The sequence below is a fragment of the Saccostrea echinata genome, unplaced genomic scaffold, assembly GCF_033153115.1.
Source record: "Saccostrea echinata isolate AGI-Se365-2 ecotype Australia unplaced genomic scaffold, CSIRO_AGI_Sech_v1 ptg000009l, whole genome shotgun sequence".
NCBI classification, from domain to species: domain Eukaryota; kingdom Metazoa; phylum Mollusca; class Bivalvia; order Ostreida; family Ostreidae; genus Saccostrea; species Saccostrea echinata.
The window spans coordinates 46903122-46915853 of NW_026889758.1; the positions used below are offsets into that span (position 1 = coordinate 46903122).

Below are 12732 nucleotides of genomic sequence, written 5' to 3' on the forward strand. Positions count from 1 at the left end.
CTGTGATACAAGCACTGTATTTATTTGCTCGACATAATTTTCACAGTTCCTCTACTTAAAAAGTAATTACTATAAAGATTCATTTAACATTATCATTCAAGTGCACTTTCCAACACATAAAATGTGACTGTTGTGTGAGTGTCTATGAAACTCTATTTTTATCTAGCAACCGTGACACAAATAAAACACCTGGGTAGTAGGATTAATTAATGAAAGGTCAAAGGTCAGCATTTAAAAAATTATGTATACCAATTCATTCCATGGGAAGAAAAACCTCTAGAAGTGTATATGTAAATCACATATTAGCCTTTAAATCATTACAAATCCTAAAAAAGTAAGCAGAATTTAAAAATGTTTCAGTAACCTTTTTTGAGCATTTTTTTAACACTAACTTTTACAAAGACCATAGTATGACACTGGTATACACAATGGGAGTTATATATGCTACACTACAAGAGAATAGGATATACGCATGTACACACAACACAAATGCTGTGTCGTTTTAGGAAAGCTGGATCTTTTTGTCTCATGGCATGAAGTTCCTCAATAAGTTGCTAGAAAGAATACATCATAACAAGACAATTACATATCACTTAAACAAAAGTATATATATCAATATCTTACTAAAACTCACAACTTCATAGTGCAATACATGCAAGTAAAACTGAGGGCATCATAATACAATTCTATACTATAGGTACAACCAGCCTTGTTCAAAGGGGCCTTCGATAAAAAGATATTTACAATCCAAAAGCAACATATTTCCAAGTACATTTATGTACCTCATATTACTACTTTGACAGATGTTCTGTAATGTTTATAAAGTAAAGGATACTCACTGAGCTGATGAGCTCACTAGACAGGCCAAGGTAGTTATGTAAGGCTGTGAATGTTACTCTCTGTAGTCGTATCATGATAATCTAAAAAAAAAAATATCCAGCATCATTCCTCAACTGTCAAGTAAAATTCAAAACACATATACAATTATCATTTTATGTTACATGTAATTACATGTATCATAATGTATCTGTCAATTTCAAGGTAGATGAGGAAGTAGGATTTTTAAAATTGTATACAGACTGAACATGAATTCTCATTTCTTACTACAGGATCTGACATTAACCTGAACCTAATGAGCTGACATTAACCTGAACAATGCGAACTAGAGACTCTGGAAATCTTTCAAACATTGACTGGAAAGCAATGGCTGGCAATCTGAAAATATCAGTGACATAAAATTATACACTTAGTAATAAAGCTGGTAAACAAGCACTTTAAAAAGGACCACATTATTATATCTAGACTACCTGAGTATTGCTCTATAATAAACATGATTTCAACAAAAATTTCTTATCTAAGTACATGTATTTCCTGCAATGACCTTGACTTTGTTAAAAATGGGCTATAATGATATTCAAAACTGTTTGAGAAATCTTTTTGTCAACAAGGAGCTTCAAATGTTCCTTTAAGTTGTAACCCAAGAAGAATACCTTACTTTCTGTTCAACGACCTTGACCTTTACAAATAACCTTAGAATGTGACAAATCCTCAGCAATAAACAACCTTTGAAAGTAAAAACAACAGTTTCTCCATTTTATCTGACTCAACTGTCGTAAAACATACATGAAGGTACATGTAGCATGCAGCATACAAATGAGCATACAAATGAGGACAATGTCCATAACTAGGAGAAACATCCAAACAAATATTCACTAATAGATAAAAACCTGTTCTAAAAACTCAAATATATAACTAATAGAATGCATTGTAAATGAAAGTTTAGACTAGTTAGGACTTATTTTTCATTGGTAAAAGGTCTACTTAAAAGAAGTTTAAGTAGTCACGCTTTCAATGCCGAGTCAGTTTGACAGAAGCTATCCCTGATTTTGTGGAGATGGGCTGAAAAGACTTTCTGTGTTATTTTCTATATCAAACTACTCTGTACAGCATAAAATGCTATTTATGAAGTACAGAGCTGGACTTACTTGAGAACAGTGGAGTCCTCAACAGCTTGTGCTGATACAGTCTTATAAGGAGCTGGATGTCCCTTTCATCATAAAAAAAGAGTTATCAAACTTAAACTTTACATATTTCATTTTTTCCCACAGGAAATGAAAAATGCCCAACATAAATGATGTACTAGACTGCATTTTCATAGAACTTACTGTAAGGACATCCAATACACTAAGTAAGCTATGGATGCTGTCCCCAGGACAAACGACTTTTACTAAGTGATTAGTGCCATCCTACAATACAAAGATTTAAACATCAAAGTACTGAACCCAGTAAATGTGAATTCAGCCACATAAACTTACATAAATGGGCACACATTTTGTTCTAGCTAGTTATATCATACAAGTTATTAAACTAATAATCATTTTATTCTTATTAATATATTTTATTCTCAGACTCATAAATAACATGTATATAAAATAAAACCCTTATCAGTGTCTAAATTTTATACAGCCTGCAGTGCATCACTAGTGCTTTGAAATAATTAAATTTTTCATAAATGCTATGACAAGTTGACAGGATACTTACCGACTCAGATATACTGACGTTAATATGACCTTCTTGTACTACATATATGCTGTCATCTAAATCTCCAATTCTAAACAAGTACTCTCCACATCTTAGAATCTTTGACTCCATATGTTTCACCAAATTCAAAAATAAAGGTTTTTCAAAATGTCCAAAAATTCTGAAATAAAATTCATCATCACAAGTTCAATAATTTACCAGGTACCTCAATGTAAAGTTTTCATGATGCCAAAATAACCACAGTTAGAAACTTTGTACGGTATGATGCATCTATGCATGATAAAGAGCACATACATTGTAAAAATTATGAATAAATAAATAGATAAATAATTGTATCAAGGGCATCACGCCAGCTATGGAGTTTGCGAGATGTTGACCTTGGACAAGACTGTTCATGGTCTTTTTTCACCAACTTGTTTTCAATGGCTTGCCTCATTTTGGAAATAGTTCATACGTGAATCTTATGCATGTGTATCGATCGAGTTGGCTGGGGGACATGGGCTTCATATGCCGGCGATAATGGTTTATTGTGAAATAGAGCTAAGGGAGGTTGATGAAGGAAGAGTTGAGTCATCACTTTGTTGTAGAGTTTTGTTGTTGACTTATCATTGACGTTTTTTTCTAGTGGAAGATCCAAATGTGAAGCAGATGTTTTGGACTCTTGTGTTGTCTTTCGTTTCGAGTTCATGGGGTATATAGGATCAACATAGGAACATGAATACAAAAATATGTCTGCTAATAACGGGGTGCGATTAGTACACATGGAAATTCTGAAAGATTGTTGGTAGACTTGATCCCCAAGAACTACATTAGATATTTTGTCAATTCACAGGAAATGTATAGTTAACTCGTGCACCTGATGGTTTGTACATATGTTACTCTGTTAGTCGCTACTCGTGAGGTTTTAATGTTTCCTATTCATCTCCTCTGGATGGGGCACTTGTCCATAACTTGTAAGCTATCGACAAGTTTGTGGCGTGTTTGTTCTCCCATCTATTTTGCCAATTCTTCTAGTCATATTTGTATTTTTTCGTTATGTATATTAATATCCTTATAAGGGATATATTCAAATATGGGCATGTGTAATTTTTGTACATATTTGGTTAATTTGTTTGGCATTCTAATAAATGCCCATTTACGACAAATAATTTGTTGTTATATTTGCAAAAAACAGAGCAGAGTAGACTCATGGATGGAGAAAATAAATTATATCGAGGGAAGTTGAAGACGATGGTATAATTGTATTTATGTGCAACATAAAGTAATTTATACCATCTCTTTTATTCTACTCTTAATAGAGAATTTTTCCGGAATTTTCAGTGCCGCAGTTAATTCTTGCTTCTATAGATTTGTAACTTGATCTTGTTTATCTCTAGACCATGCATTCTAATGGAAACAAATTTTTGACCCACCTCCTCCCCTGCAACCACACAATATATAATTAATTGTATTTGATTCAATAATATATATGTATTTACATTGAAGTAACGTTATGTTACTTGTTCTCAGATTTGCTATATTAATGATGTTATAATACATCGTACAGTGTACTTATTTTGTTGTGTGTTTCACATGCTTTTAAGATTGGCGTGTTTGGCATGTATAACTTTTGTCCATATTTGGTTAATTTGTTGGGCATTTTAAGAAATGCCCATGTGTTTGGGCTTGTTTGTTCTCCCATCTTTTTTGCCAATTCTTCTAGTCATATTTGTATTTTTTCGTTATGTATATTAATATCCTTATAAGGGATATATTCAAATATGGGCATGTGTAATTTTTGTACATATTTGGTTAATTTGTTTGGCATTCTAATAAATGCCCATTTACAACAAATAATTTGTTGTTATATTTGCAAAAAACAGAGCAGAGTAGACTCATGGATGGAGAAAATAAATTATATCGAGGGAAGTTGAAGACGATGGTATAAACATGGTTCACCTTATTTTTATTCACTCAACTTTGCCATTGTAATTAGGTCATTCTGATAAGCATTTATGTGCACAAGACAAATTTTATGTAAAATCTAAAACCATGCAAAGGCAAAAACAAACACAAACGGGAAATTCTGAAAAAGTTGTTTTGAGTTTGTTTTGTAGTTTTGTTTTACTTCCTAAATTTTGTGACAAATCTTCTTGCTCAACTCACAGTTTTGATTTTTCACTTGCACTTAGCAATTTTTAACCCTTCATTTCAACCCCTGAAGACTTACCTTGTACTTCTGAGCATATAGAGGACCTCCGAAGGAAGCCGCTGTTCACTGTCATCAATATCACAGGTATCTAACTCTAGGAAGGATTGTGGTGGTTCTTTCACCTTCAGCAGAGGTTGGGAGGAGTCTCTTCTCATCTGAAGTAACCTAGAAAACAGACTCTTAGTTCTTACATAACAGCCTATATTTGAATTGATATGAATTTTTTTTCATTTTTTAAAGAATCGTTAACATTTAAGTTCTTGGTCAAACTTTGTTCTAATAGTTTAAGGAAAAAACAATTTGGATAAATGGATCTCTATATCTTTTTTTTTTTAATTTCTTCCCCATCAAAATTGCAATAATTAAACAAATACACAGTGGCTCACAACTGATCACTTTTGTGTGTTTAGAAAGGTTTAGAAAATCATGAATTACTTTCAAAGTGTTTAGTATCTCTTAAAGTACATGTACCAGAACTCAGTGACAAGGTATAAAAGTCTCCTTTAATTAGAACAGGTAACAATAGTTGATACAGAGGGTGCATTCAGACAATCAAGTTTGCACATGAAAGAAAACAGAAAAAAATCTGCACCCTAGATACAATTAAGATAAAGATCTATCTTTAATATTTCTATGTGCAGAGAATTGGAATTTCTTATGAGACTATATGTAACAGGATTAATCCAATGATATTTTTTTAATCACTTAATACCACAACATGCATTTCCATTCATAAACAATATGCATACCAAAATACTTGCTAAAGTAAAACAAGAGGCCCAGGGGCCACATCGCTCACCTGAGAACTCTGGCTAGGAAAAAGCAGAAATCAGTTCAGTCTTGAAAAGTTTAAATATAAAACTGGTTGGGGGGGGGGGGGGGATCATGATTTGTACAAATTTGAATCTACATTACCTGATGATGCTTCCATTTAAATATGACTAATCATGGCTTTGCTGCTCTTAAGAAGAAGATTTTTAAAGATGTTACCTATATATTCCTATGTAAAACTTTGATCACCCATTGTGGCCCCACCCTACCCCTGGGGGTCATGATTTGAACAAACTTGAATCTACACTACCTGAGGATGCTTCCATATAAATATGACCAATCATGGCTTTTCTGTTCTTGAGAAGAAGATTTTTAAAGATTTTTCCTATGTTTTCTTATGTAAAACTTTTATCGCCCATTGTGGCCCCACCCTACCCCTGGGGGTCATGACTGGAACACACTTGAATCTACACTACCTGAGGATGCTTTCCTACAAATGTGACCAAACATGGGTTTGCTGTTCTTAAGAAGAAGATTTTTTAAGATTTTTCCTATATATTCCTATGCAAAACTTTGATCGCCCATTGTGGCCCCACCCTACCTCTGGGGGTCATGACTGGAACAAACTTGAATCTACACTACCTGAGGATGCTTCCATATAAATATGACTCATCATGGCTTTGCAGATTTTTAAAGATTTTTCCTATGTATTCCTATGTAAAACTTTGATCACCCATTGTGGCCCCACCCTACCTCTGGGGGTCATGATTTGAACAAACTTGAACCTACACTACCTGAGGATGCTTCCGTATAAGTTTCATATTTTCAAGCACAGTGGTTTTTGAGAAGAAGATTTTTAAATGATGCCATTAATTTTTTATGAATTCATAATTATCTCCCCTTGGAAGAAGGCGTGGCCCTTCATTTGAACAAACTTGAATCCCCTTTACCCAAGGATACTTTGAGGCAAGTTTGGTTGAAATTGGCCCAGTGGTTCTTGAGAAGAAGATGAAAATGTGAAAAGTTTACGACAACGACTACGACAACGACGACAGACAACGGACAAATTTCAATCAGAAAAGCTCACTTGAGCCTTCAGTTCAGGTGAGCTAAAAAGGGTTTGTTATACTGAGCTATTAGATAATTCAATAAAGCAGATCTATGCAGTATAATTATCACATCATTCATTAATTTTATCAATAGACAGTATCACTCAATATACTAGTACCAGTCAACTTGCAAGCCAAAATATAAATTTTTGGCAAGCTTGAAAACTGGTAAGGTTTTTTTTTTCTGGTATAATTTGTTTATGGGGAATATGTTACTTTCAGTGGTATAAAATATGAAGAATCAAAACTAACGAAAACTTTGACAGGGTTTTGTGAAAAATATAATGGCTCACAGAAAGATTTGAAATAGAATGTTAATGCACATAATATAAAGAAATTTAAAGAAATTAAAAAATCTAGTAAAAGTGAAGCTTTAAAATAATTGAATTTCAATGCATTACATTCTATAAAAGGCAAAAGTATTTGTTTCTGGTTAAACATTAGCACTTCAAAAATACACTGGGGATTGATTATTAGTGAACCTTCAATTTTGTTAATCATTCAACGGAAAGTATTTTACCTGATAGCTGATTTATTCTTATTAGAGTAACAATATAAAGTCTAACGTACTGAACATGCAACTACAACTTTTTACAAAAACTGAGTTAATGTACTCAGTTTAAAAAAAAAATTACAAAAAGTTATAAAATATTAGTTATCCAAGTTCAATCAAGGGTGTACAGGTATTTACCCCAGGTTTTATTCCATACACCCTGAGGCTAAAATAAAACTTTTTGAACCAAAGTCTAATCGATGGTTTTTCAAGCTATCAGTAAGATTAACAACATGTTACGATGCATCACGAAGTCATGTTATTTGCTTTTTGTAATAGAGAAACTATGCATTTACCCCCAGCTCAGGTCGGGTGTAGGGAAAATTAAACCCAGCTATCTAACCAATCAAATCTTGGGTTACAAGCTACATAGGAAATAAGAGTAATTATCCAGGGGGATGGACAAGTTGGACATGATGGTGCAGTTTATGTGGTTAAAACTAACTTGTTTAAAAGAAGGTATTCAGATGATTTAAACCTATTAAAGGAAGGTTTAATATACAGTACAAGTATACTTTAAACTAATTTCTATAAAAGAAAAACAGTTCATATAATAGTGTTTAAATAAGTTAATACAATATTCTTATAAACCACTGTGAAAAAGAAACTGGGGTTCTTCTGCCATCTGCAGTGGTAAAGACAAGCTGTCTAGAAAATTTGATAAATTTGTTGAGTAAAATAATGGCAGAATCTATCCCTCCCCACCTCCTTCCATATGAAATCTAACCAGAAACAAAATAAATATGTTAATAAAAGTGAAACTTACCACTTTTGCAAATCAAAAGAACTTAAAATCAAAATGTTATATTAGTTAATAAGCTTTCCAAGTGGGCAAATTTGGCACACACACACACACACATGTACACACTTTACACACAACAACTTACTCATTTATTTTTCTAGATAAACAGAAGGTATACATGTACCTTATTACAAGCATCTACGTGTACATATGAAGAGAACATGATATACATACCGCAAGGTTTTCTGTCGGAGCTCAGAATAGCTAGGGAATATCACACAGTTATAATGATGATGCTCATTCAACATGATTTCTAAATAATACTGGGTTGCATAAATCCTCTCCCTTTATACTACTCCATAACAAATGATTATTGTAAAGAAACAACTACAGTATTAATTCTATTTTTAGCCTTAGTAGCCATGGGTAAACTTACTTTTTGGCGAGCTTCATCACAATCTGTCTTTTCTTTAGTTTTCCTCTGTTGGGAGGTCCTAGTTTTCTAGTAAAGCTTTGAACCTGTTACAGTTCTTGCATAATTAACTTCAAAATGATTCGAATTTCATATTCATGTGCATTATAATATTCTCTTCATTTACATATAAATTAAATCAATCTCATCTGCACAGATGAATTCCTTATATGTCTTATATGCCTGGATAAGTAATTGCATCAAAATACATTTCAGATATGTGGTATAGAAATGTACAACTATGGACCATATTAAAAACAAATGGGAAATTTACTGTATGATTTAAAGAAACCAGTCACATTTGAATTGCTCTCATAATTTCTCCAATTTTGGGCCAATTTTCATAAAAATGTCACTATTTGCTCAGAACGCAGATTTGCATCACTGAAAAATCGATATAGCATTTCCGAAATTTTTTCTTTAGTTATCAATACCAAACATATTTATATATCATCATGTCATTTAATTTCTGAAACACAGATAAGCATTTCCGAAAATCTACTTTAATTCCTATTCCATGAGCCATTTTTACTGTTGTCTCATTTTCACCAAGGAGAGGTGAAGGAGGATTTTGAGCAGGGTAATTTTATTGGATTTACATGTATTTAATATTCAGCACTATTTCAAAGGAAACAGTTCCTTAAAAAACACTTTAATATAATTTTCAACAAGAAAATCTGCATATTAGTTAAAGCAATGTACTTGTATATATCCCAAAGTGGAAAAAAAAAATACTGGCAAAGTGACACAGCTCCAGAAACACTGTACACAGTCACTGTATTTCTGGATGCAGCTCCTGCACTTGTAGGCCTCAATAAGCAACTCATTTTGAATTTTTGGTAATGATATCTGTAATATTCTTTCAGAATGAAAGAAAATAATTTTTGATTATGATAACCAACCAGTTTTCCAAATTTTTGGTAATGCAATACAGCTGATCAAAAATTAAATGTAGTTTCACAAAATATGTATCTCATATTTCTTTACTTTACCTGTGTAAAAAGTAGGAATGAGATGACTATCGACTTGAAAATTTTTGTCATTCATTTGAGTATAATTATAGTTTTGACATAAGAATAAGTGTTTCCATTTTAATTAGATTTACATTCACATCTATTTGAAGATGCACAGCAAATTTTATCTGTTTCTCATAGAATAAAGGATTAGAGTGATGATTTCAAAATGAGACAATATAAGAAGAATAAATAGAGATTTTTTTTTATTTGGTTGTAATATGATGATCCACTGCAGTGCTGTGCCTCATGTATTTAGGATCAAATACAAAAGAAAGAGAAAGGAGTACCTTCCTTAGCATTTTTCTTCCATAAAACATAACTTTGTCTCTTTTCCTAAAACGTGGTTTTCTTGGGCCTCCTGTCTGACTTGGTAATACTTTTCAAAAAACAGAAACAATACTTTCAACTTTGAGAATTTTTTTATATGTATAAATCTCACAAAGCAAGAAAATATGTATGCATACACTTTCATAAAATAAAAGTGTGAAATTTGTTATCTGTAAGAATAAAAAGCAGTAAAAGGACATGTCAAATAAAAACCATCATTTCAGAACAATTGTGTGTATAGTATATTACAGAGATATAATATGTTCTGTGCCATAAACAGAATTACCTAATCATATGTTATTACAATTATGTAATACTGTTTACAACAAATATTGAGTGGGCCCGTAATGCATTTACAATGCAATGACTTACCTTTGGACCTTAATTTCCATACACCGAAGAACATGACGATAATAAATGTGGTTATGGCGACTCCTATCCCAACCATGATGCTCTGCATAAGCAAGATTTAAAATGTTACATATTAATCTATTAAATATGTTAATCATGTTAATGTTTGCTAGTTTCATAGTTCTTCAGGAGATAAAAAAAATCTCCCTAGCTTGATTACTATGCCAGGTAATCATTCAGAAGTTTCAAATATTAGTTCAAAAATATATACTTTACAGTAAAACACGCTTATAACGAAGTACCAGGGATGACAATTATACTTCATTAATATATACTTTGGGATATAAATTTGGGTAGACTTTACTTTACCGGTCCCCAGATCCGCAAGATCCGCGCGCTCATTGCACTATGACGTAAGATTTACGTCACTCAACTGATTAAGGTTGGTTTTGCACATTTTTCGACTGGTTAGGGTTAGTCTTGCACCCACCTGAAAGATTAGGGTTAGTCCTTGCATAAGTTTTCGACTGATTAGGGTTAGTCTCGCATATATCCGAGAGATTAGGGTTAGTCCTCGCACATGGGTTAGTCTAGCATGGTCTAGCATCCGCCTGGGAGATTTGGGTTAGTCCTCGCATACCATCCGAGAGTAAAGGGTTAGTGTCTTGTTCTTTTAGATTAATTAAGAAATTCAGTTGCATCTGTATTTTTTGCAAGATCTTAATTCAGCTTCAACGACATTTCGTTGGTTTGTTTACATGAAAAAAATGGCTAAGTACGAAAGAAACGGCACTAAGCATGCGCCGCACGCGCTTCGTTCACAATTATTTTTTGTCTCCTTTTCACTGAATAAACAACATTTATTACTTTTTTTCAGAAAACGAGGTTAAAAACTTCGTTTATAAACGAAGTTTTAAACTAAACTTTTAACCGTAAAATTCGAATTTGGGGTCAAAGAGGCTTAAAACCTCATATTTTTTATTTTTTTCGATCGCTCACGCGATCTCATATATATTGAAGTCGCCTACGGCGACACTATATTTTAGCGCGTTTTTCTGGGGACCGGTAAAGTAAAGTCGTTCCATAAATTTACAGTGCAAAAATGAAGATTTTTCATTTAGACATATATTATAAATCCACATCAAACTACTTAAAAGCAATAACTTTTGATATACAAGTTTTTCTGTATCCCCACTGTTTAGGAGATTGATTCCTTTGAAGATCCTAACTTTCTTGGGGATCAATCTCACAAAATGTAGGGTTTATATACAGGTCCCTGATATAAGAAAAAAAAAAAACTTGCTTGCCAACAGTTATTGCAATCAGTTTATATTTATGCAGATTTACAGTATTTATGGCCAAAATATTTTTTTTGCACTGTAAATTTATATCCCATTAGGGATATCATATCCCATTAGGACGATTGGTCCCAACCTGTTATAACATCTCATTATTCTGACCTTTCCTAATTCAAGTTCCTTGTATTTTATTATTTAGGCATCTATGCAATAACCTTCATTGCATATTACTTTTTCCACATATTTTTGCATTTAAATTTAACATCTTTGTTCAACACACTTTGGAATATTTTCCTAATTAACACCTGTTATTTGCATACGTTGAAAAACTGACTGAAGGACAGTGCGTCTCCTACCAGTACTTGTGCACATTTTCACATCGACAAAAATATCACATTGCTGACAGATACGATTAATGATGTAAGAGAATAAAAAATAAATACCACAGTGAGCTCAAATTCAGACATTTTTTCATTCATAAGATGTTTTAATCCACCAAATGTCTCATTCATTTTCGTCTTCAGTTCCTCCATCGCCATTTTCGTTTTCAATAATGATGAACAACTCGTTCTCAGATTGGAGTGAGTCTGGTTAACCGGTTCTTATATTGAGTCTTGTGTAATTTCACCTTCACCCTGGACATGTATAAAATATATTTTATCGTCATATCTGGTATTTATGTAATATATAAAAGCCCAAAGGAGAATACAAAATTCTTTTAAAAAACCAGTGACAGATTTGACAGGTTTTTTTTAATGTGTGTGTTTCTTTCTCTCCGAGTCTCTCTCTTTTTTTTTTTTTAATTTTTAAATTAGTTAATTTTTAATATCATGCATTTTAGATATTTTAAACTCATGTTTAACAATAAAACTAATTAAAACAAAAGAAAACAACAAAATTATTTTACTTAAAAATGAAACTTATCATAATATTTCAGTGCTATATCCCCCTCCCCCCATTCCCCAAAAAAACAAACAAACAAGCAAACCAAAAAAAAAAAAAAAAAACCCACATCTAACATCCCATTAAAACCTGAATCAACATCCCCAAATATCTCAATATATCTTAGAACTACAGTTTTTAAAAAATGACAGTGAAGGAAAGACATGGATCAAATATATTCCCTAGCAATTATGATCTCACACAACCTCTTCTCAACAATACTATTTATTGCTATATATCGTAATGAAAGATTTCTATTGAAAAAAGGGTAAATGTTAATTAATACAAAAAATATTGATGTTAAATATTTTCCTCTAGGTTCAAATTAGGCCTAGAACTCAAATGTTAGGGATTTTTTCCCTTTAGAGTAATCTATTAATTAGTATTCAAATACATGCATTTTGAAAGATAAAATAGGA

At 32.4% G+C, this 12732-nt stretch overlaps 1 protein-coding gene across 4 annotated transcripts in view; it reads right to left on the reverse strand.

Annotated features, from left to right (window-relative positions):
* LOC133182920 (patatin-like phospholipase domain-containing protein 7) overlaps positions 1-11918 on the reverse strand; it is a 29388-nt gene extending 17470 nt beyond the window's left edge. The window contains exons 1-11 of one of the 4 annotated variants that reach the window (XM_061317777.1): positions 11815-11918; positions 10095-10176; positions 9683-9771; positions 8344-8426; positions 7932-7952; positions 4751-4897; positions 2542-2701; positions 2166-2246; positions 1986-2047; positions 1149-1215; positions 840-920 (exon numbers count right to left, since the gene is read on the reverse strand). In XM_061317777.1, the coding sequence (XP_061173761.1) occupies positions 840-920; positions 1149-1215; positions 1986-2047; positions 2166-2246; positions 2542-2701; positions 4751-4897; positions 7932-7952; positions 8344-8426; positions 9683-9771; positions 10095-10176; positions 11815-11910 (969 nt within the window). In that variant the 5' untranslated portion in view covers positions 11911-11918. Of the gene's footprint in view, positions 1-839; positions 921-1148; positions 1216-1985; positions 2048-2165; positions 2247-2541; positions 2702-4750; positions 4919-7931; positions 7953-8141; positions 8172-8343; positions 8427-9682; positions 9772-10094; positions 10177-11814 lie in introns of all 4 variants that reach the window. The other 3 variants (XM_061317775.1, XM_061317776.1, XM_061317778.1) reach the window with 3 other exon arrangements.
* Between the last annotated feature and the right edge of the window lie 814 nt (positions 11919-12732).